We start from the raw sequence: 14,268 nt of genomic DNA, 5'->3' as shown, positions 1-14,268 counted from the left end.
TAGTGCTCGTGGTTTTGAGTGAGTGACTTTGGTATTTTTCTTATACTGCACTTATGGGGAAAAGGAGTCTGTGCAGTCCTGTGAAAAACGAAGTACACCCCACAATTCAATAGTTTGTAGTTGAATTGTGAATTGACACTACCATGTCATGGTATGAGATGTTTGTGCTGATATGTGATGCTGGGCATTGTGGCCAGATGTCTCCATTTTGGTGTCCATCTACAGTAGATTGCTCCAAAAGTCTTGTTTTTTTCAGATGTAACTTTACAAACCTAACCCATACTGCTTTGTTCTAATTAGAGAGAAGATGCATTCTTTTGGCAGTCCTTCCAAACAAGTCATACCTGTTCAGTCTTTCCCTAATTAAGCTGTCATGCAGTAAGTCATTGCTAACACTCTGTAGGGTCAAAGCTGTCGCTCTTGGGGTTTTTTTGCAGTTTCTCTGAGAAGTGCACAGTCTGATGATCTGTGTAATGCTCAGTCCTGCAAACTGCCATAACTTCTGCTTTTATAGAGATGGTCACACTTGTTGGTGATTAATTGTGTGTATCTCATTAACAGTGCCTTGCAGCTGTTTTCAATTCTTTCTTTTAATTCAAGTCTTTCAATTCCTATGGAAACAGGAGCATGCCCCACATAGCTTTTCACAGGACTTTCCATAGTCTTGTAAAAGTGTTCTTTTTCACATGCCTGCATGCACGTATATCCTGTCAGTTTATTACATTGTAAATACAGCAGGATACTGGTTTGTGGTTAATTTTTGTGGTTTTGTAGGTGGTATTCCCAGTAAGTTCTCATTTGAAAATCTAAGCCTAGACAGCTGAATAATGCAGCATGCTGCGCAATAAAGTTTGGTCATAGAGTCACAAAGCTCTTCTGGCTAGTTTGACTAGAAAGGAGGGGGTGGTGGGATTGGTCTGGACATGATTCTTTTGTGCAGATTTTTTCTGCAGCTTGTTCAGAAACTCCACAGTACAAACACACCAACTTCATGAAAACACAAACTAATAAAAATAGCAAGATATTAGAATGAAAGCCATCTTCAAGAAAAGAGCAATTAAAAAAACACAATAGTACATAAATTATATTAAAACTAAAGCAAAGAATTAAAATGTACACATTTAACTTAATATATCTCACCCACAGCTATTGTAGCTATTTTTCTATAGGTTTGATTATCTAGTGGTTTGCAAGGTTTCCTCACAGAGAGAAAGCCGTGAGTTTCAATCCATCGGCAAGCTTTGCATATATGAGGTACCTTCATGTGTGGAGTTTGCGTGTTCTCCGTGTACCTGCACCTGGAGAGAGCCCATCCCTTCAGGTACTCAGGATTTCTCCACAGACATGAGGACATGCATGTTAGATTAATTGGTGATTCTTCAGTAGGTGTAAATGATTGCCTTTCTGTGTTAGCCCTGCGACAGACTGGTGATTTGTTCACTCTGTGCCTACCCTTCCTCTCACCCTGTGAGATCTACGATAGGCTCCAGCGCCCCTTAGACTGTAAAGTAGATAAGTAAGTGTGGGGGGGGATCATAATATATAGGGTAAGATTTAAGAGGTTCTGAAGAGAAATTACAGCACAAATATATTTGTCATATTGACAAATTTGACCAAACTGAAAAAGACAAAACCTAAACACATTTTCCATTTATGCTTCCATTATATTTTGATTAGTTTTGTAAGTATACAATGTTGTTTCTTCTCCTCAAGTTAGTTTTAGTTAACTATATGTATCTTGGACTCGAATAACCTGTAGTCCTGTAGTTACGTAAGTCAGATTTAAATCTAGAACTCATCAGAACTAATTAGAAACAACAGACAATTAAGTTTCCTAATCTCTTACAGATGATTTCCTCAAGGATGGAGATGCATATTTGGCAGCAGACTTTCCAGTATTTTCAGCTGGAGTGTGTATTCAAGGCCCACCCACAGAACAAGTTTCCAGAACTCTGTGTGAGAAGTTAGGACAAATAAAGAGGCTGTTTATATAGAAAATCTATACAGGAAAGCAGGCAGCGCATGTGTTCTGAGAGAGAAATAAGACAAATAAATATAGAGATTAAATGATAAACAGGGTCCAGGATGTCAGTACTTAAGCTCACACACAGAGGTTATGTAATAGAGGAATGAGAGAACGCAAATTTAATCCTGTCACTTTCTGCACTTGCTTAATCCAAGTGCTTCCCAAGATTTCTCTTGTTGTCAAAATGGCTTTTGCTTCTCTTCATTTTTGTGGCCCTTTTTTGAAATTCCTCTGGTTTTGGAACAACAGTGTCTTTAAACTACACATGAACTGTTTTTTGGGTTGCGTTCTGGTTTTTGTGGTGTTCAGTTACCATTTTGCATTAAAGTAAAAAGTAATGAGCACAGTAAATCAGCTTATGTGTGAACAGTGTGCCGTTTTTATCTGGATGGAATGCAGAAGTCTTTAGAAAGTGTATGTTAAGGTGGGAGTGGAAAACAGCAATCCTTCCTGTTTGCCTCGGGGTCCTGGGCGCTCACAGGTCAAGCAGCGGTGGCAGATTGCAGCCTATCACCTTCTCAACACAGCCAAGGATATGCAGGTCTCCAGTTACACCCTGATCTAGATGTCAGGGTGTAGTCTTGTGATCTTTGTTTTTTGGGGATTGGGGTTGATAGTAGAGGCCTTGCGCTGGTGAGGTATTGCACATGACTCTACACCGTAGTGTTCAGGTCAACATAAGCTGGAGGCAGAGACTGCTTGTCTCTTTATGGTATTTACAGGGGTTCTAACCTTTTGAACTGGCTCTTGTCACTCATAAGAATGAAGAAAGTCTTTATTGTGATAGGGGAGGAAGGGCCTCTGAGTTGCGCAGATTAACGGCAGCCGGGCTTGAGAGAATGGTGGGTGTCACAGAGGGTGGTGCCAAGACTGCCTTTTTGGTTTTTCAAACTAATAACAGAACACATTAAGGTCATTTGGCAAGTTGTCAGTGTACTTGAGGTCTTTATGTTTGAAGTTGATGACAGAAGCTGTCATCTACAATCACTAAACCTCTCTCGCTATCGCGCTAAACCTGTAATTTTCCTTAAGGCTCCTCACCAACCTTTTTTCTTTTTTCTTTTCCGGCTTAGCTCTGAACCATCTGCATCAGCTCTGCATCACTGTTTAACTCACGTTTGTGCCTTTTGGTCTACAGCACTCTTTACAGAAGCTACAGCAGGCCTCTGTATACTTGTCCAAGAGTGACTCATCATAGTCCAAGCACAAGAGGGGCCTCCCCCTCTTTTTTTTTCCCTTTTTTGTGCTCCACTAAAAGTCTCTGTGAACTCTAGAACAGAACAGAAGGAAATATTCACACGTATCCATGTTTATCCTATTGCTTCAGTTGCAAGTTTCTTTAAAATGTAAGACTTTGGAAAAAATTAGTTATAATGCTCTGGTTTTGAAGAGAAAGTTTGCATTTTAAAAATCAAATATGCATTTTGTTTTTGCAGTTGACTGTCCGGGGGAAACTTCAAGAAAACATATAAATGCCGCATTTATCCAATACTATGTATTGCAATTTTTTTGTGTTTGTTTTACTAAAGTTTCTCACATTTTCTTCCCTCGAAGAGCATAAATGAGGCATTTGCACATGCAATTGACGCATATCCCCGCACACCACGAAACTAAAATACACCAAATACTCATAGAGCTGCACGCTTGTGCGGAAAAACGTTGTCCTGCAGGGTTTTTACTTAGTTGTTTTTTTGTAAAAATTTCCGCCAAGACAACAAAACCTCGTTTAGTTTAAAATGCACACTGTCCAAAAACAATACCCAGCTCTCAGGGCGGATGTGGCAGAACACCCATTTACCTCATATATGCAAAGCACAAACGAAAGAACAAGATGTGACTGCAACTTAAAGAAAACACACATAAGTCACGCTGACGACATGTTTTCTCATGTGAATTTGATCACAGATACAGAGAGTTCCGCGCTTCTGATTGGCTGCAGGAATCGGAGTACCTCCCCTTTAAATGGAGGGCCTCTCGCCCCGGGGCGTGGCCACAGTGAAAACGAGGGTATATGTTTATCTGTTTGCTAGCTTCAGCTTCCAGTGGCAAGCTGGCAGAGGTTTTTAGGAATGGTAATTATAACGCGTCGTAAAAATGTCTTTTAAAACAGTGGGCACATTAACACGTACATTATGGGCAAGAGGAAACAAGACCCCTCCTCTGGCCAGATCCCCCAGAGTGAACAGACTTTGTACCACATGCAGGATCTCTGGAGGAAAAAAGCAGGGCCGCGACGGGACAAAAGAGGAAAGTTGCGGCTCAGATTCGGACAGACCAACTGGCAACGCTCCGTCACCCAGCGATCCACTTCACAGATGCACGGCTGGGGACAAGAAGCGAGCCAAGGAGCCGCTGGGTGCTCCTGGTGTCTGTGGTGTGAGGAGACGCTCTTTCACGTCCACCGCAGCTCCAATGGATCAGATCTCGTACCTGTGGACTCGCTACAATGACATGAAACGGCTGGTTCACGGTAAGCAGAGGGCCCCCCCAGCCCACCACCCCTCCTTTTATTTGTCCTAACTTGGGCCCCCCATATCGCGGTTATCCCGCACGTCACCGTGGCAGCCGCTATGGTTCTCTGTTGACGCCGAAGACATTTTGTTCTTTTAGGGATTTCGTTCATCCTCTTTCCAATTTAGCCACAGATGGCACATTAATGCCATGTGTAACACGCATGCAGGAGAAAGTTTTGCACAGCAACCTGTTTAAGATGCATTTGTGCTCACGCGTCAGTTCCTCTGTTTGGCAAGATTTGTTCTTGAAAACAACTCAAGCGGCTGTTGGTGAACGCTGCACGTACACTGTGCGTTTGTGTGTCCTTCTGAAACATGTGTTTGCGCTAAGCATCCCGCTATCCAGCCAAATGTGCACTCACCATTATTTAGGGTTAGGGCCGGTTAACCACAATTCTTAGCTTGATTGTATGTCATCGGATGCATTCTGTAAATGATCTATGTCCTATTTATATTAGCGGTTTTGGCATGCAGGAGGCACAAGTGGGCGTTTAAACAGGTCCCTGCAAATGAGGCATGGAAAAATACTTTATGGAAAAAAAAGAAAGAAACAGAGAAAACGAACTTGGGGATTTAGGGTCGGTACAAGTTGTTGTGATGTTATCAAATGCACTGACATGCACGTTAGCTCCATATTATTGCTTTTTGGTTTTTGTTTATTTAGTTCACGTGGGCCAGCCCTGCTTTGCATGTGCAGAACATAATAATAATAATAATCAGAATAACTGTCAGTCTGCAGCAAACCTGGAAGCTGTGCATTTGAAGGGAGAGTACATGAGCAAAATAAAGTATTAAAAGTAAAGGAACTCTTATGCAGCCTTGTTATAGCGATGTAAACAGCAATGTAATGCTGCGTGTGGGCACAGTTTGGTTTATTTAAAGTACTTTTCTATATTTCTCGAGTGTTTATTCTATAAATATGCGTCACGATTTAACTGCAAATGTTATCTTGATTTACAAAGTAAGTATAGCTGCCAAATAATTGTAGTGTAATAACAAAACACAGCATCTCCCTCTGAAGTGTTCTGGAGTAGAAACATGAAGTAGTGTAAAATGAAAACACTCAAAAGTGTTTAAGACCAGGAGCCTTTTTATATACATGTGTGTGTATATATAAGTTTTTTCTAACATACTCTGTTTAAACCACATTTTTTGTTCTCCACATGGTGGGTTTTAATTAAAGCTGGTCACGCATTCTCAATTGGAAATGCAATTTGTCAGATGCAGTCTTTTGAAATGTGACTCGGCATAGAAAGAAAGGTATTTTGTCTGCTCCCAGCAGCAGCCCTCATTGAACTCTGTCAGAGGGGCCATGCCCCACTTTTAGGTCATGTGTGACTCAGTCCTGTGCTCCTGCTGCAGCCAGCGCTGGAGTCCGTCTCTGCAACAAAATGTAAACTGTGTGTTTAATCTGTGCGCATGTGTTAGCTGTGTGACCGTACTCGAGATAGTGTGCAGATAATATGGGAATATTTTCAAAGGCGCAGTGAATGCTGTGCTGCCCGTTATGTTTTCCAGGTTAAGTTGGCAGAAGGTATAATTGTACAAAATGTGCTTTTGGGACGGCCTGAGCTCAGTCAAGTAAAGGGCTAGTCTTAGAAATGCACGTTGCACAACCTCGTGAGCTTGCCAGCTAAACTGGACCGAAAACAGCAGTTACTTCTTTCTCCTCTGCAGAAGCGCACAATCATCAAGTTTCATTACAGAAAGGGTCGTTTACACATTCCCTTTAAATTAAAACATGAGTCAGCTGTAATGAGCCGTCATATCGCGCTCTTAAATCTTGCTTATTCATTGTTGTTTGGTTAATTTGATCTGTGATTCTCAAATTTAAATGAGTCTTTCCCCGTTTGTCTTTCCTGCACCAGACCTGATCCCGCCGGGTGCGTGCAACCTCCTCAACTCCTCCACCATTTACGCGAACAACGAGGTCGACTTGGCTGAAGTGGACATCTATGGCTTCGATTATGACTACACTCTGGCGCAGTATTCCAATGCGCTCAACGCAATGATCTACAACAAAGCCAGAGAATTCCTAATTGAACACTTCAAGGTGTGCTTTGCATCAGTTGTGTCAAACGTGTTTGCTTTGAAACTGATTTTTAAACACAGGCTTATTTAACCTGCTGGTTGTCCTGTTTGACAGTACCCCGAGGGCATTCGCAAGTACGACTACCTTTCTAACTTTGCTGTTCGGGGCCTTCACTATGACATCCAGAAGGTAAAATCTTTTAAACTACACTTTAACCATTGCAGGAGCACAATTGTGCATTTTCTCTGTGCAGCTCATGAAGTGAAACTCAGTTATTTTTGCTCCTCTGTAGGGTCTTTTAATGAAGATAGACGCCTTCCATTACATTGAGCCGGGGACAGTGTACCGGTAAGAAATGAAAGATGGTTTAAGTGAATTGCGGGATAGTGTTATTAGACCCCAATACATTCATTTGTGTTTGATGTTCCCAGGGGTCTGAGCCCAGTGCCAGATGAGGAGGTCCTTCAGCTCTTTGGTGGGACCTATCATGTCCCCCTGCAGCAGGACAGTGGCTTCTATGGAAAGGTAAAAATTTCTTCTTCTTCTTTTTTTTTTTTTTAAATTTTAATTTGCAGAAGAAACCTAAAAAAATGTAAAATGAAGCCAAATCAGGACATGTTTTTTTTTTTTTTGGTGACTTTCTGTTCAAAGTTGATGCTTATTTTTGATCCTTATCATGTCAAACTAATCCGAAATAGCTAGGAGAATTTAAAAAGCACTCAAAACAACAGCTTGGGTTTCAGGAGATTAAGGAAGATATATTGATTTTAAAGTTAAAACACTCCAACTAGACACTCCCTATTAATCACATTAGTTCAGTAGTCCAATAACTTTAAATCAGAGTTTAGTGGAGAACTGTTTTACATTTACCACAGTTCTTGCACTTTGCCTCCAGATTTGTTTTTGTACATTTACTCTCTGTGGAACATGGGTTTGTTTCGGCACAGACGTGAAAGCCTAAGTACTGCCGGATCAGCAAAATATTACAGTTTTATTTGGACCTCCTCAAACAAGGAATTTGGGATTTAATCTGTTGCTGTACACAGATTTACCAAATGTTGGGGTTTTGTACGGCTTTAGCATTACATAAGAACCAAATGGTGAATTTTGTAATCTCATTTCTTCCTTTGTTGTCATGAATCGGTTGGAAGGCAATGTTCCAGTCCCAAAAGAGCTGATTATGAGAACTCTGTGTCTGCACTTTGTTTTGTTTTTTTAGTTCTGTACTCGTTAAGGCAGGGAAATTAGAAAGCTCTGCTGGGTCTGGGAGTCACCAAGCTTTAAACTGACATGTTTGCCCATTAGGAGCAATTTGGGCTCTGAATGTTTTGAATCAGACTCGAATCATTTTCGCCCGATTGAACCTTTTAAGTGGTCTCCTGCAGCAGGAACGGTGCCTCTTTCCATCTGTAACAATCCTGTCCAAAGTAGGTCTCTAATCTCATTTGGTGCAGCTGGACTCTCTTAAGGTACCAGCTTGTTACTAAGTTAGTTGGTCCTACACAGGACTTTTAAACCCATATTTGTTTCAATATAGAATGATATCCAGTGTTTAAACTGATAAAATGTACCATTTTAAGAAATAAAAATTGTCTCCTTTTGAATTTAATAGCAGCACCACATCTCAAAAAGCTGAAAAACTAGAGGAGGAACAGCTAGAGGAGTGTTTTGCAGTTAATTAGGTTAACTTTCAACAGGTCGGTAACAATTTCATCTACAGTGCATGACAACCAAAGATTCAAAGAATATGGATACGTCTTTGTGCATGAGGGACGAGGCTAAAAATCAATATTGGATGCCCATGATGTTCAGCCTCAGGCGGCACTGCATTAAAAACAGGCATGATTCTATAATTGGAAATCAGTGCATGGACTCGTGAACACTTCCAGAAATCATTGTCGGTTAACAAAGTTCACTGTACCATCCACAAATGCAGGTTAAAGCTTTGTCATGCAAAGAAAAGAAGCCATATGTGAACATGATCCAGAATCATTGCTGTCCTTTCCGGGCCAAACTGTTCTGGGGTCAGATGAATCAAAATTTTGAATTCTTGCATTATTCAGCAAGATGTATACTTCATCAATTTACCAGCATGGCTTTGTAGTAGAAGACTCTGGGAGCTGAACTGGCCTACCTGCAGTCCAGACTTTTTACCATCTGAAAACATTTGACTTACCATCATAAGAAAAATAAAACACCACAGACCCAGGACTTTATATCAGATATTTATATTTATATCTATATCAGACAAGAATGAAACAGCAAAAATCCAGCAACTGGTCTTGTCAGTTCCCAGATGTTACGCAGAAGTAAACACAGCCCTGTCTTGACATTTTTGAGACGTTTGGTGTCATCAAATTCAAAATGAACTAAATCTTTTGCTTTCTTTTAATGGCAATTTTTGGCTATGTTTTCTGCGTTCTCCTGTGAATGAAATGTGCGTTTATGAGATTTATAGATTGACTGAAATGAGTAGATGTTTGTCGCTTAGGGACAGTGTCAAAAATGTGGGACAACCAGTAACATGGGCTGTACTCATTTGTTATGTTAATCGTACAATAGCTTAGGACAGACGTCATAATGAGGAAGAACTCTGCAATGAAGTGAAACAGAGCATTAAACAGTGCAAATTGTCCTGTACAGACATTGTGTTCTTCTTATGCATACTTTTTTTTTGTGTGTGTGTCTTCCTCTTTTTGAGAGACTCTGCTGTTCTTCCCTTTCCTGTGTAAGCCAGCCTCTCAACAATCAGTATTCTCTCTGCATTGTCATTGCTGGTGGGTTTCTTGCTGCTAGCTGTGTGACTCTGCTGCATTGCCAAACTCTTGCGCAAATGGACACAAACACAGGACGATAAATTTAGCATCATTGGGTAGTGCTCGTATTGAAAACTGCTCTTAATTTAGTTTTTAAGTTGTTCAAAACACAGTAAAAGGCACATGAAATGTTTGTTAGCTTTGTTTTAAACAAAATAAAGTTAAAATGTCATCTTGTGAGAATCAAACATTAACTTGCATTTTTTTTTTTTTTTTTCCCCCCACAGGGACCAAAGGTGAAGCAGTTCATGGATATCTTCTCCATTCCTGAGATGACTCTCTTGGCTGTAGCAAATGACTTCTTCATCACAAACGACATCGAGTATGATCCCGTTCACCTCTTCAAAGACGTCTCTGTGAGTTATGATATGTTTTAATGTCCGTTTCAAAGTCTGGCCTCACTCTGTAGCTCATACCAAGGGAGCATAGGGAGATTGGATTTTTGACTATATCTGTGTTGCGTGCTTCATCGGCTGCACGCTCAGGAATTTGCTGAGCTCCGGAAACGTTTGCAATGGACTCTCTCTGGTAGAGCGAAGAACAATAACAGCTTTTCCTCTTGGTTCTGGGGTGGAAGGTTTTCAATTATACAGCACGCCCACTACTTCATCATAATTTCTCCTCTGAAAATAAGCAAACTGACAGGTCATTAATCATTTCCAAATAATTGGGGTCTTTCTTCCCAAGTGACTGTAATTCAAACTTATCTCATAGTAGGGATCAAAGAAATGTTCTGAACATATTGTGAAAAACATTCATTGGCGTTTAATCCACAGGAAGCAGTCGGCATGGTTCACCTCAAAGGATACATGTACAAATGGATTATGGAAGATCTCGGTAAGACTTCCTTTCACGTCTTTCGGTTTTGTCTGCGCCCTGCTACAAAAACACCAGCAGTTCAATTAATTTTTGTTTTTCTTCGCTTTACAGATAAATTCATTCTCAGAGGGGACGAGACGGATGCTGTTTTGCATCGATTGGCCAGCAACGGAAAGAAACTTTTCCTCATAACCAACAGTCCCTTCAGCTTTGTGTAAGTGTGAGCGACTTGATGGAGTCCACGTCTGCAGTAGTGCACTCTGTCCTAATGCAAAGATAAACACCTCGGAGCTCTGTTACATTTATGCTTCTTGTCTGTGTGCAGCGATAGAGGAATGACGCACATGGTGGGGAAAAACTGGAGAGACTTTTTTGATGTGGTCATCGTGCAGGCAGACAAACCTCACTTCTTCACCGACTGTATCAAGTGAGTAACTCCTTGTAGTCTTTCAGTGTGGCGAATGTGCGCCGGCATCCTTCTCATGAGATGAGGCGCAGTCATTTCAGTGCTCCTGTTTAACAATCTCCAAAACTGTTGCTCTTACAGACCTTTCAGGCGCTTGGATGGTAACGGTGACCTTCGGTGGGAAAAAATCAAGAGTTTGGACAAAGGACAGATTTACAAACAGGTCTGTAATGAAAAAAATGTTCATTGGCCTTTGTGGCATTTGATTTATTTAACTGCTGTGGTTTTTACACATTGAAAAGTCTGCATGTTTTTACTTGTTGTGTTCTGAGTGTCTAATGAGTGTATGTGGTTGATTTTATTGTTTCAGGGAAACCTATTTGACTTCCTCAGACTGACAGGGTGGCGAGGATCAAAAGTTCTGTACTTTGGAGATCATCTTTATAGCGACTTGGCTGTGAGTATCCGAGCACGGTGATCTCATCATGATGAATTGCCGAGTCAGTGTTCTGCATGGTGACTAACCTTTTGTGGTATAGGGATCAGCAGGAATTTTCCTGTGTGGCTTCATTTGACGTCCTTGGTGTGCGATTTAGCAAAGTGAGATTTTTTTTTTTTTTTTTTTTAGCTTTGATGGTTCACATCATTTGAAAGATACACAAGTACAGAGTATGTGCAGAGATGCGCACGGTGCCAGATGCCATCTGTCTCCACGTATTGCACGACTCTGAAAGTCCTGAGAGCATTTGGGTGGGGTCAGAGCAGACTGTGCAGTGAAAATCTGAAACACTAGATGGCAGTATGAGCGCCACAATTTTTCGTCAGAAATTGAGGACTGTTTTGTGTTACTGTGCAAAGTAAAGGCACACTGTATAAACATATTAACAGCGAATATGTCTGTAATCATGTATCTAATAAATAAGAGAGTAAAACATGGCAACATTTGTTGGATCTTCCAAACAGAAGACAGTCAAAGTGATTAAAAGAGAGTTATTGTGCTCATTTCCAGCTCCACACATTTATTCTGCCTGTTCATAGTTTACAACAATGCTTATTTATAATATTTATAATATCTGGGGCTCTTGTTCCCTTTTCCATTTAAAATGAGCAATTTTAGCTTCTTTCTTTTGGCCAGTTGTCTTTTTGATAGGCAGCCTCTCACAAACAGCAGGTTTTACCAGTGGGTGGGTGGCGCTGCCATGCTCAGGGCACTTTAAAACGCTGTTGTTGTTTCAGTTATAAAGTCCTTTAATTATGTTGGTGTTGGCTCACAGTTGTTGAGCATCCCGCTAAATATCAAATGTTTTTCTAAGGGGAAGAAAAAAAAAGAATAAATTGCTGCATATTTTCTCAATACGCTTTTGTCTTTTGTTGCAGGACCTCATGTTGAGACATGGCTGGCGCACAGCAGCCATCGTACCTGAACTGGAGCAGGAAACCAAAGTGGTGAGCACAGACCGGTATGGAATGAACCTCACCTGGATGCAGGCTTTAACTGGCTTGATGGAGCGCCTGCAGGTGAGAGTTAATCCTTGAGCTGTTGGGACATTATATTCTGCTTGCACTCACGCATGGCAAACACTCACATACCTGAAATGATAACACATGATAACATGTTGACAGAACACAATGTTAAAAGAAAAAAACCCAAACTGTTCAGATTCCAGCGTGAGAGTCCACGTGCTTACAATCCTGTTAACGTGTTATTGGATTCTTTGTATGAGCTTAAACGAGACAAAAAAACTGCAGTTAAGACAACTTTTGAACTTTAGTTGTTGTTTGTCCCTACTGTTGAACTCAGACTCAACTTATCTAAGGGACAAAATTTATTGTTTCTTCTCCATATTTATGTTTTTGAAGAGCTAAATTTATTCATATTGTTCTTTAATGTCCTAGACACACAGAGATCCCGTGTCTAAACAAGTTTTTCTGGAATGGCAGAAGGAAAGAGAGGAACTCAGGTGAGTCTTATCATCTTAATCACGGTCTTAATCTTTAAAAGCACCTCCCAGTGTTCCCAGTGATGTTGTTTAACAAGTCTGCACAGTACAAACACTGGCTCAAATGGAAAATTTCAGTTTTTGCTGTACTATATATCTCAGTTAAAGCATCCAAGTATATTAGTTCTACCTACCTTAAATGTGAACAGATATGATAATAACATTTGATATGACAGCGCTTGAGCTAGAGTTACTTTTTTGAGGAGTTTTCACTTCTCCTTGCTTCTACCACTTCTTGTTATTTCACAACTTTGACATATTCATACATGTACAATGTCATAACTTTTATCACACTTTTTTTACATGCTAGGGTGATGACGAAGAACCTGTTCAACCCTCAGTTTGGCAGCATCTTCAGAACGTGTCACAACCCCACCTACTTCTCCAGACGCCTGTGTCGCTTCTCAGACCTCTACATGACGTCACTGAGCTGTCTTTTGAATTATGACCTCTCGTACACTTTCTACCCCCGCCGCACCCCTCTGCAGCATGAAGCTCCTCTGTGGATGGACCAGCTGTGCACAGGCTGCATGAAAACCCCTTTCCTAGAGGAGATGTCTCACATCCGATGAGAGCCAGAATCTCATAAGTGACTGATAAGATTTTATGTTTTTTAAAGCCTGGCAAACACTTAGCCTGAGGATGTCTTACCTAGCAGGGTTTCCTTTTAATCTAAGGAGAGGCTGCACAGCTCACTCCGAAGGGCACAGTTCTTTTGTTCAAAATAGTGAGCACTTTCCCCGTAAATCCCCTGGAGGGTGCCGTGTATGTAGCTCATGTCCAGAGAGCATTTAAATACCTTGCGTTAAAAGATCAACAGACACTGTGGTTTCTTCCTGTAGCTAACTGTGGAAGTCTTTCAATACAATGCTACGCCGCACAATTTAAACAAATAAAGAACTACAAGTTTTATTGATGGTGTTATTTTATTAAGCTCTTTGTATTCTCTACCAGTGGGTTTCGAGCTTTGTTTCGGACACAAAGGGGCAAATCAGAAGTTCAAAGCACTCCTGTATTTATCTCTACACAAAGCACTCTGTCATGTGACTTGTTCTTCACTCTTTTGTCATACAAAACACTTTTGACAGCACATTCACCATGTGTGGACTTAAAAGCTCCTTGTTGCATTCACTTTGTCAGATACTTTCCTATAATCCAACAAATGCTCCTGCTGTGTCCGATGCAGGTTCAGCACTCTTTACTGTTTTATTAAGGTTGGGTTGCCCGGTGGTGGTTGGCTCTATATGAAAGTAACAGTTCTTTCTCTATTAAGCTCGTCATTGCGCCTTTGATGTATCATGCTCGCATAAATTCCACTCTATTGCAACTGCATGAATTTACTTTTTTTAATAGGTAGACATGGAAAATGAACTACTGATTTTGAACTTTTTGTGCAATTTGTATATTGTAATAATAATGCATAGCTATTAAAAAGAGATGACTCGCTGAAGTTCAAACCAAGCATCAGAAGAAGGAAGAAAAACGATTTAAGTGACTGTTGAATGATTGTTGGTGCCAGAAAAGAAAAGTTTGATTATTTTAGAAACTGTTACTAGGAATTTCCCACACAACCATGTCCAGGGTTTGCAGAGAACGATAGAGGAAAATATCCAGTGAGCGGCAGGTCTCTGACAGAGGAAGGCTTTTTGATGTCAG

At 40.7% G+C, this 14,268-nt stretch overlaps 1 protein-coding gene across 1 annotated transcript; it reads left to right on the top strand.

Moving 5' to 3' along the window:
• The first annotated feature begins 4,028 nt into the window (after nucleotides 1–4,028).
• On the top strand, nucleotides 4,029–13,524 carry nt5dc2 (5'-nucleotidase domain containing 2). The gene is made up of 14 exons (XM_086277656.1): nucleotides 4,029–4,496; nucleotides 6,408–6,592; nucleotides 6,686–6,760; nucleotides 6,864–6,919; nucleotides 7,003–7,096; nucleotides 9,615–9,743; nucleotides 10,164–10,224; nucleotides 10,318–10,420; nucleotides 10,532–10,633; nucleotides 10,754–10,835; nucleotides 10,983–11,069; nucleotides 11,990–12,130; nucleotides 12,509–12,573; nucleotides 12,923–13,524. Exons 1-14 carry the CDS (start codon nucleotides 4,121–4,123, stop codon nucleotides 13,182–13,184), a joined length of 1,818 nt encoding a protein of 605 aa, XP_086133782.1. The 5' UTR covers nucleotides 4,029–4,120; the 3' UTR covers nucleotides 13,185–13,524.
• The last annotated feature ends 744 nt before the right edge of the window (nucleotides 13,525–14,268 follow it).

Source organism: Aulonocara sp. 'chitande type north' Nkhata Bay, linkage group LG20, assembly GCF_057382095.1.
Source record: "Aulonocara sp. 'chitande type north' Nkhata Bay isolate Kocher_YH1m ecotype deep benthic linkage group LG20, A_spYH_male_GT1.1, whole genome shotgun sequence".
Classification (NCBI taxonomy): Eukaryota; Metazoa; Chordata; class Actinopteri; order Cichliformes; family Cichlidae; genus Aulonocara; species Aulonocara sp. 'chitande type north' Nkhata Bay.
Note: the sequence above shows the minus strand (reverse complement) of the source record. Positions and strands in the feature narration are given on the sequence as shown.

What these genes read in the sequence shown, in the direction of transcription:
- nt5dc2 (XM_086277656.1), top strand. Translation starts at nt 4,121, where the DNA reads ATGTCTTTTAAAACAGTGGGCACATTAACACGTACATTATGGGCAAGA. An exon ending in ATGGATTATGGAAGATCTCG is followed by an intron (nt 10,225 to 10,317) that starts GTAAGACTTCCT and finishes TTCGCTTTACAG; the next exon opens with ATAAATTCATTCTCAGAGGG. An exon ending in GCTTGATGGAGCGCCTGCAG is followed by an intron (nt 12,131 to 12,508) that starts GTGAGAGTTAAT and finishes TTAATGTCCTAG; the next exon opens with ACACACAGAGATCCCGTGTC.